Source organism: Drosophila ficusphila, unplaced genomic scaffold, assembly GCF_018152265.1.
Source record: "Drosophila ficusphila isolate 14025-0441.05 unplaced genomic scaffold, ASM1815226v1 contig_286, whole genome shotgun sequence".
In the NCBI taxonomy this organism is placed as follows: domain Eukaryota; kingdom Metazoa; phylum Arthropoda; class Insecta; order Diptera; family Drosophilidae; genus Drosophila; species Drosophila ficusphila.
In genome coordinates, this window is record NW_025064189.1 from 1,007,445 (window position 1) to 1,032,384 (window position 24,940).

Sequence of the window (24,940 nt, forward strand, 5' to 3'; positions counted from 1 at the left end):
AAAAGTTTCAAGCAGAGCGAGAGAGAACACAAGCTTTCGCGGAGAGGACTTGCGGCAGTTGTGTGTGTGTGCTCGTGTGGAGCGAAACTGTTACATAGCAGCTGTCTCACCGCCCCACCTGCCACGCCCCCCGCCCCCCATTCCGAGGCTGAAAAGACTCGTTTTTTGGCTCGTGTGTTTTTGAAGAGAGCGCGCGCCAAGTTTTTAGTTACGCGTCGGAACGGATCCGTTGAATAGCCGCCAAAGCGCGCTTAGATGCAGCAACAGCCAACTTGGCCAAGAAGAGCCGATCAGCCAACAGCTAGCGACGGTTTTATCCCCCTTTCACAAGAAACGGCAAAAATAACAGATAACCAAGAAAAACAGGAAAAAGTATTGCACAAAAAACATAAACAAACTTCCCGAAGTTAAGGTGTAATACCTATAAAAACCTAACTTTTATTCAGAATATAAAAAAATAAAACACGAAACCCAAAACAGTGCTCATATGATATCGAATTCGACCGCCCGTTAAGTGCTCACAAAAACAAATAAAAATTCAAATCAAAATAAAGCCTAAACGTTTAAAAAACAAACAAATCTAGCCAAGTTTCCCCCATAAAGTTGTGAAATCCTAAGCTACTTATTTCTCTCGTTAAACTTCAAATCAAACAAGCTTCATTCTTTGTTGAATCAAAGAATTGGAGGCAGCATAAGTATCTTATCAATGAATGGAAACCAAACAACAAAAAATCGACATAAACTAGTGATATCCCATATGTAAAGTGTTCGTTAAACAGATTCGGTTACCAAACAGCTCAAGTTAATAAAAGTCAACAAATTCAACATTTTATGGCAGTTCGCAGAGTGGAATTCATAAGCAACAACAACAAACCATAAACATATATTAGTCAGATGATTCGGTAGTATATTCCGCATATATGCCGCCATCGAATATTTGATTCCAATCGCCGGGAAACGGGAAATACAAAGGAAATGCAGAACTTTTCGAGGTAAGTTTTTGAGATTTTGGGACCCCACGTTACGTTTAATCACACATAAAAAGATAAATTTTTCAAATCTACAGTTGACCAACTTGCAATCGTTTTTCTTCACCTTCTTCAACCTCAAGTCAAATCATTTTCTTAAATTTATCCCCTTTCTGCAATTATTAAGTTGAACTAATAGTAATCACAATTAATAATCACGAAGAAAATCAATTAAAAACGTACTTCAGTTTTTGTAAAGAGTTGATTTAATTATTGCCGTTCAGAACGCAATTTAAACAACTTTTCTTGACCATCAATTAGGTAAATACGGAGAGAGCTCCACAAAATGAGTCTGAGTGCCCAAGATACAAGGGGAATCAACAGATTTTATTGTTTGGATAATTTCAGGATTTTCCTCTTTTCATTTTCTGCCAAATCATTGTCGGAATCTTTATGTTCCACTTGAATTAAAGCAAGCTCTTTTTCTTACACCGAGGGGCATTCAAAGTTGTTTGGTTAACTTAATTTCAAACTATAAATGAAAACCGACTCAAGGAATGTAAAAAGCGGCGATGAAAAAAAGAGTCAAAAACCCCAAAAGCATTGAAAATGACGCAATTAAAACAGATAAAAGTAGCAGAAGTAGGGGAAAACAAAGTATGTTTATTAATATTTGCACAAAATTTGCGACAACAATCGAGTTGAATGTGACGTGCCCCCTTCATATATAGAAATCGACTTTGGACCAATACACAAAAACACAATTGTGCAAACAGAGTTTTGTGAAATTATTTTGCGGCCCAATGAAAACAGAACCAGATGTCAATCGAATATTTTGATATTATTGTTTTGCCACTCTATTTGCTTAGTAAATTTGCTAACAAAAAAAAAAAGTACATTTCAAAGAGTGGTTTTGCGAAGAATTCTAATTAATATTCGGCAGTATCAGCATCTGTATCTGTGGCTGTGACTTTGTATCTTTTCTTCTTTTTGGCTGCCCTTGGCACGATCTTGACACTAAACCTTGCTGGGAGCTGGGGGAAAAACTCGTACGTTTACGAGGCGATTGTTGCGAGTGTGAAAGTTCTTAATTACAAACATTAGGGGGCCCAGCGGCTTAGGGCCCTGAGAAGATCCGATCCCAGCGGGCGGCCAAGACGACACTTTTGAATGGAGGGTCTCGGCTTGGCTTGGATTGGATTGGGGGGACTTGGGGACTTGAAAAACCCTCTGCATCCGCGATACATTTCAACACAAAGTGGAGACACTTAAAGCTCTACCTGTATTGAGAAGAGACCGTAGACCGTAGACTGCAGACCGCGAGACTCCTCTTCTTCGTCGGGTGGGGGAAGAATCTGTTTGGGGGGAAGAATCTGCTTGGAGGGGGGAGAGATCTCAAGCTCAGCATGTGGCTAAGCCGATCATAATTCTTGTTTGACACACCAACAAACGGATGAACAAATGAACGAGAGGCAGCAACAACAAAACCAACTTGGAAGGTGGCTAAGAGGTGGGGGCCTCAATATGGTCTCCCGAATCTCAAGTGGCCAGCGGGTTAATTTTACTCCTACTGCGATACGAAACAGAAGAACGCGAGTGGATTTCCATGAGAAAGAATCGGACATAAAGTATCTGGTGGGTTATCTATTAAGGCTACTAGATTAACACCCTGAGAAGACCCACGCTTTCGGGCTTAACGGTTACATTTCCGTTACAAATAAATATCGGAGGAAGCGTTTTTTGTCTATATGGCGGAGCTGGAGGAATTAAATGGAGGAGCTGGCATATTCACAGCAAATAAAAATATCTGGAGTGCAATTTGTGCACAGCTGGTGGTGCAACCGTCGAATCGGATGGTGGCCCTGTGGTGCAACTGAAACTGCAACTGCCACACTGCACCACATCGAGCAAAAAAAAGCCAGTTTATATTTTTATTAAACTCCTTTACTACTGCTGCCATTCCAATGATGTAATGGATTAACAACAATATAAAAATGAAACCTACAAATATTATATCAATAATCTTTATTTCGTTTGATTGACTTTAAATAAGAATAAAATAAGAGTTATTTCTTTCCCATAATACTTATAGCCATAACTTTTTTATGAGACTGCCTTGCAGAAGTAATATGATCCAAAATTGTTATAGGCAGTATAAATAAACATTCGAGACTATAACTTTGAAAGGAAATATAAACACCAATGATTTGTAGATAATTTTTTTCTCTGTACCAACTCCAAAACCGAAATGAAAAAGAGGAGCAAAAATAAGGAGGGCAACTTGACAACACAGAAATTTGTTTGCACTCCATAAGGATTACAAATATGCGTGTCCCTGGATGGAGTCCGGGCTCCCCGCACTCAGCTCCTCTCTTTCTTTTAAAATAAATTTCATGCTTAATACGCATGCCTGGCAATTTTTACTTTAACACCAAGTGGTAATGCCCGGAAGCAGTGCAGATGTCGCCTCGCATAGCCCAACACAAGTTATTGACCACGTCGGTCGCGACGTTTGCTGTTTGCTGCCTGGCCAGGAATGTCAATGAACAGGGCCAAAAAAATGGAGAAACTGCGGAACATGGCAGCAGGGAAAAAGCACTCGAATTCGACAGATAAAGACAAATTGGTTCGATTGGGTTGGCTACCCAGTTTATAAAGTCAGCATAAGTTAAAAAACTCCATCATAAAAAAAAAAAAGAAACGAATTTATTTACTTTGATTATTATTTTATAAGGTCTGTTTACTACCTTTTTCTTTAATTAAAACCAAATAAAAAATATCTTTATCTTTTTAAATATATAATTTTCAGCTTATAATTAATTTATTTTTATACTTCAGGGAACATGTATATATTTTTGTTTACATCCGCGTTAAATTTGTCTTATATTCAAGGTCAACATACGCTTTCCAAAAATATTCATTCTTCAATATTTTTAACATCGCCTCATTTTTAAAATAAACAAAATTCTAAATGAGTGCTACTTGTATAACAAAGCAAATAATTACATTTCAAGAAGCTAAGCCTTTTATAAAACAGTTGAATTCAAAATAATAGCAAAACATATGTCACTGTGTATTGTTCAATTTGGGTATATTAAGCTTAAGATTGTAATGAGCCTTTTGTAGGGTAAACAAATAACATGTGTACATCCCCACTTATTTTCTTATTATAATCTTTTATTACTATACTTTTATTATTATTTTAACCTTAGAAATAAGCTTTCAACTCTCCACTTGAAAGTGAAATCGATTAAAAATTTCCCACTAGAAGCATGAATGTTAAGAGCAACCAAAACAAAGTTTTCATACCACTCCCAATAAAATGTAATTAGCTGAATACCCACACAAATGTAATTATAATATTAATTATTCTTGTTTTCGCTCGGCGACAATTCGCAGACGTTTCCCCTCCTTCTCCAACGTGACCCCTTGCCCAATGGGGCATTGTTAATCAATTAACTAATTGATTCGGGCTCTTAAAAAGTATGTCGTCTGAGACCCATTCTTCGGGGACAAAAAAAAACAATGGACTTGTGGACTCCTGGCCCATGAAAACCCACTTGCGAACCGCGCTGGCGGTTGCCACCTCAACTCGACCGGAATTGAACTCGAACCAAACTTCCCTCACTCCTTTTTTGGAGTCCTTTGTGTGGGCCAAATGTCAACCCTTAAAACCAGGCGGGATATATACAATAATACAACAAGAATAACAACAACAAATGAGACGAATACGACGACGACGTCGTCCATCCTTTTCATTATGCGACGGGGCACTTGAAACCCATTTCTTTCCCATTTTACATTTTTGTGTACTTTATTTTGCACCCAAGCCGCTTGTTTTGGACACGCTGGGATGAGCTGGTCATGTGGCGGTTGATAGGCTTCAATTCTGGCCCATTCAGGGCCACATGTGCGTGCATTATAAGCGGGATTTACGTGGTCCACTTGATGCCCGGTCGGTCGGTCGGCATCCGCAAAAGTGTTAAATACGCCGGGCGAAAAGGGGAGAAAAAGGGTCAAGAAGCCAGCGTCCGGCTAAACGCTTTCAATTTGTTTAATGGTCCCCTTCGGATTCGGGCATACGGATTGCCTCGTCCTCCTGGCCAGGATCTCGAGCACAATCGAGTGTGCCGGGGACATATGCCCGATCCGATGTGAGTGCGAGTCCTTATTCCTCCTGCGCATATTTGCACGGATATTTGCCTCGCATTATCCTCGCAAACGTGTCATCTGCAGTGGATATTTACATGAATTGTGGTCCCAATCTCAAGGAGATTTGCTGTCCATTTAAGGCTGCTATGCTTCCAAGTCATTAGTTTGGAACTTAGTTAGTAAATTAAACGAATATAGCAAAGGGTGTGGGGTGTAATAAATACAAACAAATTTTAAATTTATTTACATTTTTTTATTCATCGATAATATGTTTTATGCAATGATGCAGCAAAATTATAAATATGAAAGATTAATTGCATACACATCTTCTTATTTAGAATAAGTATTATAAATTACTCTTTCCGAATCAAGGGCAAGAGACGTTAATTTCCTTTCTTAATAAAATTTTTTAAAACATGATTAATGAATCTGAACCTCCCTAACAATTTTAAATAATTACGCAAAAAACATATAATACGATTATTATTAACTATATTCAGCTTCAAATACATACAATCTATTGGCTATGAAATGTTCTTTGCTTTTATTGGGTTGGCAAGAAAGTCATGTCGTTTTTTCAATATTTTCAAAGATGATTTATTGATATAAATATTGGGTTGGCAAGAAAGTCATGTCGTTTTTTTATATTTTCAAAAATGATTTATTTATATCAGGACTTATAATTAATCAATTATGTACCATCTCTCGGCCAGCGGCATAAATCCGCGCTCGAAGAACTTTTGGTCTTTTCCAGCAAAGAATCGAGACAAGTGGTTTTCGACAGCCTCAACTGAATCAAAGTTTTTACCATTCAAAGAGTTTTGAAGAGAGCGAAACAAATGGTAATCTGAAGGTGCTAAGTCCGGACTATAAGGTGGATGTGGTAGCACTTCCCAATTCAGCTCCGTTAATTTTTGCCGAGTGACCAAAGATGTGTGGGGCCTAGCGTTGTCATGGTGAAAGACTATACCCTTGCGATTAGCTAGTGCCGGCTCCTTTTCTTTAATTTTTTCCGCCAAATTGGATAGCTGGCGACAGTACACATCTGAATTGATGGTTCCATTCCGTCCCAGCAGCTCAAAGTGGACTGCACCCTTCCAATTCCACCAAACAGACAGCATAACTTTCCTCTGATGGATATCGGCCTTTGATGTGGCTTGTGCTGGCTAATCATTCTTGCTCCATGATCTTTTTCGTTGGACATTATTGTAAACAACCCACTTTTCGTCGCCAGTAATGATCCGCTTCAAAAAAGGATCGTTTTTAATCCGTTGCAGCAGAGAATAGCAGATGTTGATACGCTTAGTTAGGTGAATTTCCTTTAAGTTATGCGGAACCCAAACATCGAGCTTGCTTACAAATGGTTTTCAACCGTTGTATGCGACACTCTGAGCTTCTCTCACATCTCCCGCGTCGAATAACGCCGGTTTTCATCCAGCAAAGCCTGAATTTGTTCGTCAAAAACGGCCGATGGTCGACCAGAACGTGGGGCATTTTTAACTCAAAAATCTCCAAGCCTGAATTTGGCAAACCAGCGCTGACATTGGCTATCACTCATGGCATCTTTACCATACACTTCGCACAATTTTTCGCGAGCTCGACCGCTTTTTTTCCTTTTCAGAAGTAAAAAAGCAAAATATGCCGAAAATGCTCACTTTGGTCCTCCATGTTTAATTTGCTATAGCTTCCACAAATGTTATCGAATAATTACCAAATTTTCGTCGATAGTACCTAAAACCATAAGCTTTAAAACGATACTAAAAAGTGTGACCCTGGTGCTCGATAGTCGTAAATAAATTAGATTAAAAACGATTACTTAAAAAACGACATTACTTTCTTGCCAACCCAATAATTACAATAAGAATGGAAAAAGTTTCCCATTTAGCAATGCTTTTGAGTATTTATTCCATAAGGAGCCATGACCTTAATTTTTTATTTATTAATATTTGTCTTAAAAAAGTTTTTTTAATATATTGCATATGTTTAATCAATATATACTTATCTCATAATTTCCAGCCATGACCTTAATTTTATATAAATTATATTAGGCTTAAAAAAAGTTTTGTTTAATATTTTTCATATTTTTAACCAATACATACTTATCTCAAAAACTTGCAGCTCGACGCATCAAAAACTTCTCACCACCACCACCACTTGTTCCAGCACCACTAGATCCAGAACCAGCAGCAGCACCACCCAGTCCGCCGGTCGGCTCGTTGGCCACAGATTGAGGCACCGCGGAAGCTCGGCTCCGTCCCCGTCTCCATCTGCGGTATGATGGAACGTCTGTCCACGCACCTGTCGCTCACCGGCCTCTCGCTCGCTCACCCACTGCAGAGCCACCTGGGCTCCGGCGGCGGCACGCACCACCTGGGCCAACTGGCGGCGGCGGTGCAGCAGCACCAGCAATCCGACCAGGGACTGGGCCACGCGCACCACTCGCTGCACGGTCAGCAGTTGTCGCTGAACCACCAGCACCACCACGCCCACCAGTCGCCGCAGCACCAGCAGCAGCATCAGCACCACCCGTGCAGCAGCAACAGCAGCAACGGTTCGCCCAACGGATCCACCGGCTTGGGTTTGCATCCACACTCGGCGCTCCATTTGGCGCACCACCACTCGCAGCTGCACCAGCACCACCCGGCGGGTCAGCAGCAGCAACAGGGCCAGCCGGCGGTGTCCTCCTCCTCCTCCGCGGCAGTGGGATCGCACCACAGCCAGTCGCAGTCGCTGAGCCACCAGCCGCACAGCAACGGCAGCTCCCAACTGGGCGGTGGTTCCGCCAGCGGTGCGGGCGTCTCGGGAGCCGGTGGTTCGGCCAACAGCCACCACAGTGCTTCGGCCCCCAGCAGCGTGATGGCCGCCGCAGCAGCCGCCCACCTGCACCACAATTCGCAGGCCTCGCCCATCAGCAATCTCCACCAGAACATGGGAAGCCTCATGAACTCCGGCAGCAGCGCCAGGTAAGTTTATTTTATTAAAGAAGGTTATTGAATAACATATTCATCAGAATTATATAGAAATTATAGAAAATTATATTTTGTATTCTATTTTATAAATAAACAAATATTTATTTATAAAGTTGTCAAAAACCTATGTCAAAAAAGTTGTAAAGAAAAAGGTTATTTTAATTATTTATACTAAACCACTGCTGCTTTTGAAAAAAGTTTATTAATTTGATTTTTCTACTTTGAAATAATCGATGAAATATAAGTGGAAAGGTTTTTACTAAAAATTAATTTAATACTTTAAAAACTTTCAACCATCAATAAACTTTGAATTACTTTTTAATAAGAACATTAATTTTATTAATTATTTTTTATACATTTATTTGTTTTTAGCGATGTCTTCTTCAGTTTGATGATCCAGAACACAACGAAGCGCCAAAATGAGGAGCACATAAAACGTCCAATGAACGCATTCATGGTGTGGTCAAGACTTCAACGGCGCAAAATAGCCCAGGATAATCCGAAAATGCACAATTCTGAGATATCCAAGAGGCTGGGTGAGTTTCTAATGTTTATTAGGGGTTTTGGGGTGATCCGTTTAGAAGCTTTAAATACTTTGAAAAAGAAAACATTAAAGCTTTGTCTTTATTATTGAGAAACCAGCATTTGAACCCTCAAGAAAATTTCATTTTTGCTTCTGTAAAGAACAGAACTTTTGTTTTGTATGATCTATTTAGATTTTGATTCTCGTGCCACGAGCAGAGTTCAAGAAAAGTCAGTCATCCACGAGTGACTCAATTGCCTCCTTCAGAGCTGTTATTTCCAGAACAAACAAACTATTTAAATCACATCCGAACGCACTTCAGTTTCTCTTTTTGTGGAGGGCTTTGTGTAACCTAAGCCACGAAAGTCTCGGTTATCTGGTGGCAACGTTTCTTTCGAAATGTGTATAATCTGCGGACAAAGGATGGGGCAATACAAAACGAAATTAAAATGCGGCACACGACCTGCCAATCTCTCGCGCCCACTCACTCCCCCTCCAGCTTGTCTATGTATGTGTGTGTCTATCGCTTATGCAAGTTAAACTAATCAACGTAATACCCAACTGTACAATGGCAATGACAAACCAAAAACACCCGCCACTCAACGCAACTGTCAAAAGTGACAGGCGGCTGTCAAACAATGAGCAGGAAGAGCCGCCCAGGAAGCTGTTGATTACGCCCGAAAAATACTAAGGAGAAGAAGAAGAAGGTGAAGGGGTTCGGATTTGGGATCGACCTTGTCCACAGAGCACCACCCACCCGATTAAGTTTGATTCGCCAAATCACGACCCGCTTTGTCTCTCACCCGCTTAACTAGTTGCAAAGTTAAGTAGTTTATTTTTCGGAGGGCTCGGAGCGTCGTCAGATAATCCCACGCAAGTCTTATCGGGTCTTTGGGTCTCGGCTCTTTTGGGCGTGCAGTTTTTGAGCTAGATCACTGAAACAAATAATTCAAAAATAATAAAAAGTTATACAAATATTAAATCTAAATTAAATAAAAATATATTTAACTTGAGAACCATTTCCTTTGAACAGCCAGTTTCCAGATGGGGATTATTATTGCTCAATTATTCAAAAAGTCATCGAAACATTTTTATTTGTTGGTAGGACATAAAAAAATCCAGTAAAAAATTTTCATTTAACTTCACTAAAATATGTCATGTTTTTTATAATTTAGAAAACATTTTATGAGGTCATAAATATGTTTGTTTTAACTTATAAACTTTCGGTTTTAAAACACACATTAAAATCCAGAATTTAAAAATCATTCCAGAGAAATAATTTTTTTCATATGAAGGTTTAGAGTGAATATTTCTCTCTCTGATTTTCGTGTAGTTAATTCAATTTCCATCCAACTTGCAGATCCAAGACACGTGGCAGCTGACAGGCAAGTTCTTTAGCATAACAATGCCAGTTCTTAGGACTACCTTTTTTCGATCAGCTCATGCATATTGGATGAGAGTCCTATATAGGTTGGGGTACTAATCAGTGGCTGCTGTCATAACAGTGATAGCGATTATTCGAAATTGAAACCAAAAGACAAACCCATCTTGGCCATTATCGATCTGAACTTTGAGGAAATTTGCCAGCGTTTTGTGCAATTTTTTAATCAAACTCTACGGGGTTTCCCCCTGGGTACGCAAATTCATCCAAAAGTCCCCCAGTCAAGCACTCGTTAAATGACTTTTTCTTGCATTTTTATTTAGCCATTGTTTGCGTCGAAACAAAGGCAAATTAAATGCGACTCACTTGCTATCCAGTTGAGCGAACCAAAGAGCAACAACAGGCAAACTCGCTGCATCTGAAGGATGCGAACAAAAAAGGGGTTTCCTCCTGGGGGAGTTTTTTTTTCCTCCCCCCAACTCCCTTGATAGCCCCTTTCTCTTCTTATAAGCCATTCCGTCTTGTACATCCATTTAGCGTGTTTTTTTCGCGTCCAATGCGAAGAGTTCATGTAAACATATCGATGGGAGGCAGCAAACTTAAATACAATTTAGAAGCAAACTTGAATTTCGAATTATTTTCTTTCGATTTTTTCCAGCGCCGTTGTTGTTGATATTGTTGAGCTGAAAAGCTTTTGTTCGCCTTTCACATTTTCCTTTTTAGTCCGCTTTTTGGCAAATCCATTATGCGAATTGACAGCTCCTCTCGCTCGTCCTCTCTCTTTTAGTAATATTTGCTGTCAGTTGCAGTCTTTGTTAAGTTTGTTTAGAGCGGGTGGATGGAGGAGCGGGTGGTGGGGCAGAAGCTCGGAAAATTCTTTTGTGGCAAAGGTGGAACTGGAGCAGAGTGGGTCGAAAAACTGAATTGGCAGCCAGCAGTTTGATAAAAGTATGACCGCGAAGGTAAAAGATTGTCCTTTTACTAGAAATGTGTGTAACTTTTCTCGTTTTCCCTTTTCAGTAAATGGAAAAACATTTATTTTTGGGATATATACAACACATATTCTGCCTTAGGGCCAAATCTTCACCACCTTATATCCCTCTGCATGAGCTTTCACTGTACTTATCACTTCTTCTATACCATTTATAAACTTGAGGACAATTTTAAAAACGTTCATTATGCCACAAAACCAACAAAACCGATTTATTTAAATAAACAATGCAAACATGCAAACAAAATGAAAACGAGAAGCAAAAAAAAACGGGGCGCATGAAAAAAGGAAAGCAAGAGCAAACATTTGCCACATTTACACAAAATGTCAAAGTTTTTTGCACTTGAAAAAGTTAAGCCAACATTCAATTAAATGAATAATTCAACAACAAATACAAAGGCCACGCTCATTATGAGAAATTGCCAAACAGAAAAAGCACAAAAAGGCGCAAGATGATGGCAGAGGAGGAGAAATAACTGTGGCATAAACAAAGGCGCCACAAAAAATGGCGGCGCGAAAGCTACTTTTTCACCACAGTGCGACAGAGATAGCTGCAGAGTGCGGCCGAAAGGAACGGGAGCGCGTGCGAGCGAGAGGGCGGCATAGACTGGCTACATTGGAGAGGCTCTTCAGTTTCAGACGCCGTCGCCGCTGGCGTTGCCATTTATTTTATTCGCCAAACAAAAAACAAAGGCCCACAAAGGTTGAAAAAAAAATTGTTATATGAGTGGGTAAAATGGAATAAAAGTGAATGTTATAGAAAACAATTCTGTGCTGCGCGCGGGCTTAATTGAAATTGTAACTGTCATTAATTACTGTCTGGAAATTTGAATTACCAACAGCAGCGGCGCCCAAACAAAAGGCGACAACAACAACAAAATACAACAGCAGCAATAATGCTCATGCTTTTCGGAAAGTCTTTTCTGCCGTGTTTTGTATTTTGCAAATAATTGAAAAACCTGTCGAATCGACAATGTTCTTTATTTTTAATCAAAGCTGCTGCTGCTGCTACTGCTGCTCCTGCGGGAAATATTTAATAATGCCAGACAAAGCTGAGGAGCGATGGATGAATGAGCCGTTAGAACCGGCGCAACAAAAGGCCCAAGGAGCAGAGTCAGAAAAAAAAAACAGAAAACAGAAAACAATCACAAAAGGTCGAACTCAAGCCTTTACCACCCCCTCGATCACCTTTTGTTGCTCAATAAAATGCCAACAATTGATTAGTTTGCAATTGGAAAAAGCTTTCGAAAGGAGTTTTCGTGGGGTTACGACGCTGTTTTGCAACTGACAGGTGGGCGCTTCTATATTTGGCTGCGTTTAATGGGCGGAACGAAAAAAATTAATCGGGGCTCCAGGAAATTTTAAACAAAGGTTTTATTTATTCCGCTATGGTAAATGTAAGGATATCATGCATTGATGAATACACACGCAATGCGGCAAAGAAGCGTTGTTATATAAAGTACTGAAATTTTTATGTTGAAAAAAATTTAAACGTTCTTATTGCTTACCACGAAAGTCAATCATATAAAAATCCCTTAAAAGTATTCTTTATATTTAAGCAATTATTTTGCTAAATGAAGAGATTCACTTTAAGTAAAGGTCAGTTTTATTAAGACCTTATTTCTTCATGAAGCTTTTTATAGCCTATAGTATGGACTTTGTCCACCAACAATTAACAATTAATTAACTGACCATAACACAACAAAAACTAGTTCATATTTCAAAATCCTGTTTGAGAAGTTTTTTCAGTAAAGCCCTATCCCTATTCCTTCGGCACTAAATTAGCCAGAGAATAAGACTTCTTCTCACGTTTTCACTCACAAAAGGCGGACAAATAAGCCAGATTTCCACTGGTCAAACTGAGGGAGGGAAAAAGAAAAAAAACAACACCCAACGCTCCACCTAAAAGCCATTAAATTGCTGGGCAAACAAGTTAACCTGTGGACGCGTTATGAGTGGGCTCCAAACAGAACTCAGCAGAACAGAAGCGAAGTAATCCCATAAGTAGCCCGATTGTTCGAATGAGTGGAAAGTGTAACTACAAACCCCAAAAGAGAAAAAAAGAAAGAAAAAAAGAAAGAACTACCAACTGAAATTGGAAACTGCAACTGGTGATGGTTAAATATTTGCTCTGTGGGTTAGGCGAACGTGCAACGTTTTCCAGGCCGGAAAAACTTGTTAATTGTAACAGAAAGAGTCTCGGAAATATCTCGCAAGCTGCCAAGTGCTGACTTGTTTTTCGTATCAATTATTAAGCCGGTCAAATGGACGGACGACGAGGAGAAAATTCTCGGACTGGCAACGTAGTGCTCTGTTTGGCCAAGGGGCGCCAACATCATAGACATTGGGCAAACATAGACATTGTCATTGTCATCCTTTTGTGGGTCTAGTTTATTCAACTGCTCAACTTGTATCTACAAGCTTGCCCCCCTTTTTCCCATCGGCTGCTGCTGGTCTTGTTTATTATTATGTCCAGGAAAGGGGGCTCCATCCATCCCACCTTTCTTCCCACACTCCACCTCCTCCCCATTGGAGTCCATTCTCTCGAAGGTGCCGTCCCCAGAAGGAGAGTTGCTCATTTGACGGCCAGTTGGACCCTTGGCTCTGTCGATGTATCTATAAATTAGTATTTTACCATTATGAGTGGGTGGTTGGTTGGTTGGTTGGGGGGGAAATGGTTTGAGCAGAAGGCTTTTCAGCCTTTGTATTGGCCTTATTGTTATAGTTTTCGTTGCTTGTGTGTGGGCCTCTGTGCAAGTCTCTGGCTCTGACACTCGAATCGTTTCCTCTTTGGCCAAGAAGGGAACTTCAGTTGGCCCTGTCATCGTTGACTGTCATAACAATGCCACTGGCGACTGGCTTTGTGGCCCAGTGTGTATGTGACATTATTCCGGCTTTGTGTCCGCATGACAAGCCACTAAAATTACACGTTATAACTAATTAGCGACTTGCCCCCACACACTCGCAGACCGACTCTCTCTCCCAGCAATTCATCAACTAATTCACTTACAATATGTCAACATTCTTTGGTTTTTATTAAGTGATTAAGGAATTACCATTGTTGGATTAAGAGGTGGTACAAAAAATATAAATGAAAAAGTAATCATGATAACATCAAATCAACTTGTAGTTATTATCAAAATCTAAACTTTTAAACAAATAGTTTATTTTTATATCAAACAAATATTTTAAAATTAAAAGCAATCGAATAAGTACAATTTAAGGTGACAAACAACAAATTATAGAAGGTGCATAATATCCTTAAATGTATAATTGCAATGCATAATTAAGATGCCAACATAATTTCCAAAGCATCCTACCAAAACGCTTAAGCTGCTCAGCCAACCCAATCGAGTATTGCCTTTAAGCAAACTCCCCAACTGGATGAAAGGTCCTTGTTATTGTCACAACTCCAGTTCTCTTCCTGACACCACTTCCCCCATTCAGACGTCGTATGACACATGTCATTATAACGTTTTACATTAACTTAAAAACATTTGCAATTTCCAAACGCACAATGGACGAACCAGAGTTAGAATGGAAGTCCTTGGTCTCCGAAAAGCAACCCCATGTGCCACTTATAGGATGTGTCCTTGCTTCTCCAGTGTCTGTGTGGCACGTGTATCTGTGTGGGTGTGCCTCGAACACATCCTGGCAGCTCCTGCGACCCCTACCATCGAAATTATAAACCCAAAACCACCTGCTGGGGTTAGCAGGGAACTCGTCTGGATCGAAAAGGGGAACCCCGCACAATGGCGGGCCAGAAAGGGACGGATAGTGAGTGAAGAGTGAGACAAGAGACAACCACTGACAGGGACATTGTTCACCGTTATCCTTCTTGCACAGACAAGACAAGTTTTCGGGGGATTTGATAGTGGGTGTTGGCCTTATGCTTATGTGCGACAGCTTCTCATGAGTGCACTCCAATGGTTGTACCCAGATTTTCGACAAGATTCCACAAGAGCTTCGCTTCAAGAGCAAATGTATCTAATGGATTAACGAGAATTACTTCAAATTTCAGGTGCCGAGTGGAAGTTGCTCACGGAGGAGGAGAAACGTCCGTTTATCGATGAGGCCAAACGCTTGAGGTGAGTTTTGGTTAGGATATTTTTCGGGATTATTAACGTAGGAATTATCTTTCCTAGGGCCATGCACATGAAGGAGCATCCGGACTACAAATACCGACCGCGACGAAAGCCAAAGGCCCTGAGACGCGATGGTTATCCCTATCCAATGCCATATCCATCGGTGCCCGTCGAGGCGTTAAGAGCGGGTAAGGTCCTAAAGAACATAAATATAATTATTTTTAAAAAGTATTTAGTAGAAAAACTATCTTATAGTGTGTTCTATCTGATCCTACAAACTTAGAACCTTAGAAATCCAAAACAATTCATCTTCAGACCCAAATACTTTATTTTTGAAACCCCATTTCATAGTTCAAGGCATCCACAAATCACGCCAAAAGCAAAATTCCGCATTGAGACCCTTGAAAACCCCTAAGCCAAAGCACTAGGCAAAATAATAATTGAGTTTTATGGAAACTGGCAGCAGAGGCGCAAGACAAATGCAAATTTGACACGAAATAAGGAGGTTTTGGGGTGTGGGGCTTTCGGTTGCCAACAGCCTATGCCAAAACTATTCCCCACCCGTTGTTCAATCTTTTGTAACCGCAATATGGAACCACCCAACTGACTGACAAACTGTGAAGTCATCATCCTGGCTTAGCAACTCATTCGAGTGACAGGAGAGGATCGGGGAAGGAAAGCCAGCCAGCCAGACAGACAGGGAAGAGCCATCAGACATGAGCCACGAGCAGGAGCATAAGTTTCCATTCATGATTTTCCATGGTCATGAAAAGGGGAGTGGAAGTGGGTGGTGGTGGTGGTGCTTCTGGGATGAGTGTAGTTTTTCCCGCTGGTTGGAGGTTTTAAATTAGCATTTGTCACGTTTTTTGTCTTTCACCCCGAGCGGCCCTCAATTTAACGCAAGTTTTCTCGGTTAAAGTTGGTCCCATGTCCTGGATGATTTATGCCCAGCGGAAATGATAATAAAAATACTAGGAAATGCGTAATAAATAAAGCGAATTAGTCTGTTTAGTTGGCTCGTGGCTTTCCCCTCACTGAACTCTATGAAAAGAAGGGATTCGGAAAGACGATTGTGCAGCCAACTGTGGAATTACTTAAGCATAAGTATTTGTCAAAGATTTAATTATGTTTTTTCTAAGAAAAATAATAAAAGCTGCGTATATGAAAGCATAAATAATATTTGAAAATAAATTGTTCTTGAAACTGGTAAACCTTCTTAAAAAGTTATAATATATTGATGATTAAACTCACTCTACTTAATTTACTTCTCAAAAATGTTTCAAGCAACTGGGCTTCCGTTTATTTACCACAACCGGTCATTACAAACAGATCGAATACAATAGATCAACTACCTAATCCGCTATTATAATAATAACAATGATGATGGCATCCGAAACCGTCGCTACTTGAAATCGCCAAATAGTTGAAGAGCAAGAAGTCTTTCAAATAGATACAATGTACCTTTTTTTGGTTGATGAAAACATTGTTGTCTAAGCGAATTTAATTGCTTGCTGGAAGATCCCAATTCGGTTGGACTCTCAATCAAATCCATAGCGCCATCAATGAAATAAACGCCGAAGTCTTTCAATAAGCGGCGCCTGTAATTATCAACTTGGCCAACACAAAAGGCCAGGAGAGCAGTTGGACGACTACCGTTTAGGGCAATTGGTAATGACTGCCAGCATCTACCAGATACGCAGATACTCTCTTTTTGGATCCGACACACTCATTTCCAAGTGAAATAGCTGATTCAGCGCCCAATTAAATGCCGATGGCGACCCCGAAAGAAAAATTGTTATTTAAACGAAATGAAAGAGTTGGCCGAACAAAGAACGCAAATATTTCGAGTGGCAATTATTTTAAACACACACCAAGTCGAACCTCAAACTGAGCCGAAACGAAGCTGCATTTCAAGATGCACAGTGGTTAAAGTTTAGTAGAGAAGGTTTATGTATATAAGAAGCTGACTATCATAGATTTTAGTAAGAAATTATTTAGGAAAATTAAAAAATAGGGACATACACAAAGGGGTAAAGATTAGGTATACCATAAACATTTTCATTTGCATTTATGCTTCATTATTATTTCATTTAAAAAGAAGAATCATTATAGGTTTATTCTTTCATTCCCAACCGAAGACTTTAGTTATAAAACCATTTATATCTGATAGCCCCACTGTGCCTGTATCCCGGTAATAATTGTTGTAAACTCTTTTTTCTTAACCCCTTAACCCTTTAGTTCCCTTAACCCCACCAAAAACTGAACTCATCTTCGGTCGTTTTCGCTTCACTTGCAGGTATTACGCCCGGTTACTTTGCGCCCGGTCCCACAGCGGCTGCCTATCACCTGGGCAGCCATCTCGGCCAGACATCGACGCCGACCACGACTCAGGTGAGTGTGGCTTCCCAGTGCCCCTTCCAGCTTTCCCCTTCCACCTCTACCTTTTGCCCCCTGCACCACCTCCCCCTTCCCCACGAAACTCAAGTGCCAGCACGTCCGTCAAAAGGGCTGAACGGTAGCGGTGACCAATTACAAACACATGTATTCATACACATATATTCATACACATATATATATATAACTCATGTGCACATGGGCGGAGGTTATTGCGGGGTCACCTTAATAACATAATTACAAACTCCTACGGTAGACGCCCACTTTAAAAGGCGGAAAACATGCCGTCCGTTGCACCGAAAAAAAATTAAAATTATTTGGTTTCCCTGTTATCCCAAGATACAATTGGGAACATACCAAATAATAATTTGTATAAATAATTTTTTATAAAAATCAAAATTAAATTTAGTCCAAAATATGCTTTAGTAACTGTATTAAATATATTAAAATGAAATGGTTTCTCGATTTGGAAGGAGTTACTTACATACATACATCGCTTACATAAGTACATATTTATATACTACTTCATGTACTCGAAAACGTACTTCGTTATTTAATATTTAAATTTTCTACAGTTCAAGTTCATATATTTCATTTACTATTATTTTTATATTTAATTCACTGGCACAACTATTTAATTATTTAATATTAACATTATTTTATTTAAACAAATCTACATATTATAAAGTAGAACATTTCTTACTGTGCACCCGTGACTAAGCAGGCGAAAAAGCGGGAGATCCTGGCCCAATTGAATTTTCTGACATGTCATGCCAAAGGATTTGGCCTGCAAGTTGTCATTACATGTTTAGCAGCTCCGAGTAGTTTTAGTCCCCTTCTCTTTTTTTTCGATCAGATAGAGTTGATAAACAAGGGCAGTCGCACAAACAAAAACAAACAGAATTGGACAGGTGGGATAGCCGTAGAGTGTCCTTAAAAGTGGAACAGCTGCCCGAGGAAAGCTGCTAGGAATCCCGAGAATGGCCAAGAAATAGCCAAAGTTCGGACCTTTGTCCGTCCATCAGGTGGCCAGCTACCCATGGCCAACCTCAATTGATTAACAATGCCCATTAAAAGCCATGACTCTCGGTTCGCGACCATTGTCCATCTTTTCAGAGGTTCAGAGGGCCACGTATGTAATTCCCTGGACGATGCCTATTTCACTCCGTGATTGATGTGGCGTTGCAGATGCGATGCGGGTGTTGAAGACCCGGCATTAACATTCGCCCGATAATAACACACCTCGTTCTCCGGCCGTAATAATAGACTAAGTTTAGGCCAAAAAAGAAATCTCGTTTGAGTGATGGAATGAAGGAAGGCTGGGTTCTCAGAGAAAATTGCATAGTGGGCGGGATTCAAATTTCTGACACGGCAAATTGCTGACAGCATTCCTCAAGTTTAATTTTTTTGCTACATTTTCTAGCTTTCATAATCAAAACTTTCTCAGGCTATAAATATTATTTATAGAAAAATATTAATCAAACCAGCAAATGCTATTAGAACATTTTTCCCAATTACTTTTCAATTCGAAACCCTTAAGGTAAAATAACAACATCCTTTACAGGTGGTCCTGCACCTTTATCCATTAATTGAGCACATCCACAGAACACTTTAAAAAGAAATTGTTAGCACAGCTGCCATTGAATCCAAAACTAAACACTGCACTGTCCTTCACCTGCCCTCGAAACCCTCTAAAACCACGTTGCATAACCCACTCAGGCAACAAGGGGTTTTAAATCAATTAACTGCAACACGGTTAAGTAACCGGAACCTCAGCAAACAAGACAAACAGAACAGAACAGAATATCCACTTGATAATGCGATGGATCAAAATATTTACGAATCCTCACTAATTCCCAATTGGGTGCAAATCAAATCAAATTGTAATCCAAAACGCTCTCGGCACCAAAGACAAGCCCAGAAGAACAAGGGGGAAGTGAAGTTGGGGAGGCCAGAATGACGAGGAGGATGGTGATGGTGATGGTGATGGTTATGGTGATGATGATGTGTTAACAACATAATTATAGCCCGGAGCCAAGTGTTCGGAGCTCAGCGAAAAGGGGAGCGTCGTATGTATATACAACCCCTGGGCCTTCAAACCTTCAACCACTCAAAACAAAACGGAAATGAAGCAAAACAACCCTCTGGCTCACTTTAGTACCCGTTAACATTCACATTTTCATTCACATTCACATCTACATCCACTTTCCCCTTTCCCAAAGAAAAACTGGCAACTGGTGTAGCAATGAAAAACGTATTGCAAATCAAATAAAATTAAATTGAGACCGTTTCGGTTTGCATTACGATTTACGGGGGAGTTGGTGGAAGGCAGAGGGTTGCTTTTCATCCAACAGCCACAATTAGTTGGTCAAATAAAGCCGCAAAAGTGTTAAGCAATTTGCACTAATCAGAAGGTTAAGCACTTCAGGTCTCTGTGGTTCAGTCCGTTTCGGAATTAAGTGGGAAAGTTGGCTATGGTTTCTATGGCAGCAAATAACTTGAATTTCGTACGGCTCTTCGTTATCAGAAATTCGTGATTGATTTTCCAAACTGATGGGTTTTTTTGATAGGTGAGATGTAGATGTATAGAATTGTTCTAAAAAGGAGATCATTAAAGGAGCTTAGTGGGAAGCTCTATTATATCAATATTCAGTTGTTAAATTGAAACTCAATGAAGCAGTTAAGTGGATTTAAATGGTTTTATTAAGAATTTAAACTTGCTGACCCAAAAAAATCTACAATTTTGAAGACTGTAGTATTTTTATATCAGAAAATATATACTTTTAATAACCCTTTAGATGTTTTTCATAGAGATTCAGTATTTCATATTGCTAACATTTTTTTAACCACACTTTCAAAACGTATATAATTAATAATCTAATAATATCTGTATTTATTTATTATTTTAATATATTTTCTATTTTAAATAGGCCACCCTCTCCGGTCAGATGGACAAGTTCGCGTTGGAGCGCAGCTCGTATCTGAGCAATTCCTCGCAGGCGAGTGCGTACAGCGCCTACTTGGACCCCAGTGTGCTGACCAAGGCGTACTTCGACTCCAAGATGTACCAGGATCGGGCGGCCAACTATGCCTTCGACATATCCAAGATCTATGGGGCACAGCAGCATGCGGCGGCGCATCACCAGCAGCAGCAGCAGCAACATCAGCAGCAGCAACAACAGCAGCAGCAACAGCAGCAACAATTGCTGCTCAGCGGAGGGGGAGGAGGTGGAGGGGGAAGCGGTGGGGGCGGCAGTGCCAGTTCGCACAACAACAACAGCAGCAGCGGGCTGGACGATCGCGATGCCACGCCCCAATTGGAGGCGGTGGAGGCGAAGCCGCACTTGCATTCGCCCAGCGATGTGGGTCTGGATTACGCCCAATATGCCCAGCAGTATGGCGGTCAATTGGCCTCGGCAGCGGCGGCGGGTGGTGCAGTGGGTGGTTCCCCTGCCGGCGTGGGCGGTGGTTCGGCGGGCGGTGGGGGTGGTGGCGCCACCGCCGCGGATTTCCGGCGACCACTGACGGTGATCTTCTGACCACCATCTTCCAACGGCAGCGAGGAGTTGAACTTGTCTATGACCTAGGAAAAAAATTGGGGAAAACCCTTGATTCGGTGGCAATTCTAAAAAAAGAATTCTTGAATTAATTGAAAAATAATTACAGTTTCAGAGAGATTTTAAATTTATTTACTACACTTTTTAAAAAATATTTAAAAGCTGAAAATAAATCGAAAAATAAATCCTATGAATATTCAAATCAAAGATATGAACTTTAAAGAACATTTTATGTTTAACCAATTTTTAAACCACAAAATTAAATTCGAATTGTCTTTAAAAAACAAGGTAAATTTTCCCCCAAAAGAAATATAACGAAAAGGGTATAACGAATCCGAAAAACGCGAGATTAAAGTTAAACGTAGCCAACATTTACATTTAAGTCTCCAGTTGTAAACTAAACTTAAGCTTTGTTAAAATAGAACGAGAGGGAAAATGGATTAAAGAGCGAGATATTGAAAAGGAAAAGGAATTCCGATTCAGAGAGGCAAAATCACTTAGCTAAACAAAAAAGAAAACATTTCAACAAAATGAAACAACAACGAGCGGTGCAATTTTTTTATGTTTTAAACGCAGATCGAAGTGCATAGCATAAATTTAAAATTAAATTTAAATGTATTTAAATTCTACACTAAACACACACAAACAAAACAATTAAAATACAGACATAATATATACTTCTGAAACCAGAAAAAAATAAAAACAAAAAAATAAAAGACACTGTCATCATCCGCAAATTTTTGAATTTATTTTGGGAATTCTTTAAGAAGAGAAGTTGAGGCTTGATGCAAAGTTTTAATTAGTTTTATTTGGGTTAGAAAGATTTTTAAATTGAAAAATAACAATACAACTGTTCATTTTATTTTCTTAATTAATTCCATTTGGAAACTCTGCGAAGAAAGCGAAAAAAACTTACATGGGCGTTTTGTTTGGCAATTTGGCGGCTGGCAAAAGTCAAGAGCGCTAAACGTTTCCTAATGACGACAACTTCTGGCCAATCAAGTTGACAAAATGCAGCAGAGCAAACTGAATTGCTCAAGGAGCCGCAGCAACTTAAGGCTCAAGTTTGAACCCCGTCAAAATTACCGTTGGCCACTAATTAACGGCCGCGCGCAAGTCGAGGTGCAAAAATCCAAGTAAATTTAATTAATTTTACGCTCTCTTAGGCGCCGGCAATTAGTGGTAATTGTGGGGTCTCTGCTATTGGGGGTGGTTTCAACCAAACAGAGTTGTCGTTTAAGATATATGTAATTAAAAAAATCGATATCATGCTTCTTAGCATATCATCATGAACATAGTTTACTTATTAAATTTTAGTTTTATTTTTTTATTTCAAAACTTTGTGGTAATAATTTTCAATTTCAAAATTAAATTCGATTTAAATAAATATTTTTGATAATTCAATCCTTAACTCGCGCCATCTACGGGACTATTTTATAATCTGTTCCAATTTGTATAGCGCCATCTGTCAAATAATTAACCAACCAAGTCTAACTTCTTGCCTGTGTAAAATGCATATGTAAGGTTATGTGGAATTATTTTTGTTCATGTATACTACCGCTAGATGGCGCATGAAGTCTAACTACAGTAAACATTCGAGAAGGTAAAAATTGTTGAGTCAATCTTTTGAAAGTAATTGTTTAGTTTTTGCCGATTTGTTTTTTTAGTTCAAGTAACCCATTTTTACAGCTTTTCTAACAAATTGATTTCAATAAATGGATTTTCCAAATGTACACCACATAAACTTTTTTAAAACGAACAATAACACTTTTTTATCTTTTGCTTTTTCGGAAAGTTACATAAACAGTACACTTATCAAAAAGTATAGCTGTTCAAAACAAGAATTGTAACACTAACATTTCCTACCTTTCACTAGCCACACTTTTCTCTCTTATCAGTCACCTTGTTCGACTGCTCAGCATTTAGACTCATTTAAAACACAAATCACGATTAGCGCGACCACAAAAATAGAGGGGAAAAAAGAGATAGAGAGACAGAGGGTCTGCCGAAGTATGCAAAAAATGTGTGTGACGTTGTGCCGTTAAAATCCCCACCATAAATTATTGCAACTAAACGGAGTCAAACAATGCTACGATGGTCTATGGTTGGGTCATTCCAAAAACACCCAAAATTATGACTTCAGTGTGGTGGGGATGTCGGAGTTGCCTTGCTGGGATTGAGTTGCGGATATAGACATATAGCTTTTTCTAGCTATGATAGTACAAATTTTAAGAAAAAAAACAATCATTTTTTTATTTTTTATTTCAGTTTGGGGTATACAATTTAAATGCCCCAAATTGTGCATAAATGTCACAAAGAATAATATAAGGTTTAACGTTTGTTGAATTTCGACTCTTATAAAATCAATAAATATCAAAAAAATAAGACATAAAAAACTAATTAATAAGAAATAAAGGAACATTTTCTAACATTTTTTTAGCTAGTTCCCATTTACAGAAAAGATTTATAATTCCCAAGTGAGAGGGCTTGTGAGACACATTCCCTCATCTATTATTTCTACTGCCGGGCCTTCCTGCTGTTCATTGTGCTGCGAGATGACCGCATAATAGGGCCAGCCATAATGTCCATTAAGTGTGAACAAATGAAGAATGTCGGGGTCCCCGAGCTAAATATCCTGCCATCCCAACGGAGTGAGCTGCTCTGCCAGCCGACGATAAGGCTCCACTTCTTTCTTTGCCAAAGTCCTCGCAAAGGACCACCAGTTGCTGCGCCTTTTGTTTTGGGCCCGTCTGTTCTGGCTTTTGGCCAATAAAATGCATTCAATTCGCATGCAAAACAAAAAGCGATAAAAAACGCGTCACCATTGAGAACGCTTCTAAGCAGCGTTCCCCATTCTACGGTTTTTACATTCCGAAGCATTGTCTACGCCATTGGTCCAAAGCGCCTGAAATCGACATGCGCGCACTTTTCAGGGGGTTTGAGGGGGTGGCAGCGGGTGTTTTGGGGGTGTATTTTAAGGGGTTGGGGATTTTGAGGGGTTTGGGGAGCACACACACATTTCTAGAGCGCTGCCATTTTTATTGTTACACGATGGCGAGGGGGGAAAAGCCGCCAAATGCGTTTCCTACTTAGCATTTGTTTTGGTGGAAAAGTCAAGGAGGGAAGTGCTGGGGGTGACAACTCTCCAAAAGTGACGAGCGCTTGGAGAGCGACGCCTGCGCAAAACAACCCTTCAAGGAGATATCTTTTTATGGCGCCAACAGTTGTTATTTAAATTAAGAATGCAACGCGTATTCTTTAAATGTTTTATGTTTTTATACTGGTAAATATTAACAATTTTAGAAAATAACTTGGGATTAAAAGATGTTTTTACCTTTTTGTCAATCGATTTTTTTTTTTTCAATAAGATACAAAATTAATTAAAATAAATAATAATAAATAATTAATATGCGACTATATATATTGAATATACATACTTAAATATTTATATTTAAATATATTAAATATGAAATATAAACTTTGTACAATTTAATGAACGCTTTAAAATAGTGTTAATAATAAAACCAAATTTTTTTTTTTTACTACATCCCTTCAACAATTTATAATTTTCGTCGAATTTAATACGACAAATTTAGCTAAAGTCATAAAACTAAATTATCTAATCATTTTTTGCTATTGATGAAGACTGAAAATCGAATATGCCATTAACAATTATTGGAATCACTTACTTCTGTGACCCCTGCAGTATTACATATTTGGTTGTTTGCATTACACTGTAAACACACGAAGAGCCGTCTAATTTCTAAGTACTCGGCAAGGGAGCCCTTTCCTCAACGGAAGATTGAACCCGGCAATTATAAAGAGGGTCATTTATAAGAAATTTTAGCAAATGTTCAGAGGTTGTTTTATTAAGGGATCAGAACTATTTTTATGGTTAAATTTATACAGAAACCGATATT

The 24,940-nt window shown here is 39.4% G+C and overlaps 1 protein-coding gene across 1 annotated transcript; it reads left to right on the forward strand.

Annotated features, from left to right (window-relative positions):
• The first annotated feature begins 200 nt into the window (after nucleotides 1-200).
• Nucleotides 201-21,757, forward strand: LOC108086950 (transcription factor SOX-8). The gene is made up of 7 exons (XM_017184063.2): nucleotides 201-992; nucleotides 7,239-8,083; nucleotides 8,462-8,625; nucleotides 15,006-15,072; nucleotides 15,130-15,257; nucleotides 17,366-17,460; nucleotides 20,394-21,757. Exons 2-7 carry the CDS (start codon nucleotides 7,395-7,397, stop codon nucleotides 21,000-21,002), a joined length of 1,752 nt encoding a protein of 583 aa, XP_017039552.1. The 5' UTR covers nucleotides 201-992; nucleotides 7,239-7,394; the 3' UTR covers nucleotides 21,003-21,757.
• The last annotated feature ends 3,183 nt before the right edge of the window (nucleotides 21,758-24,940 follow it).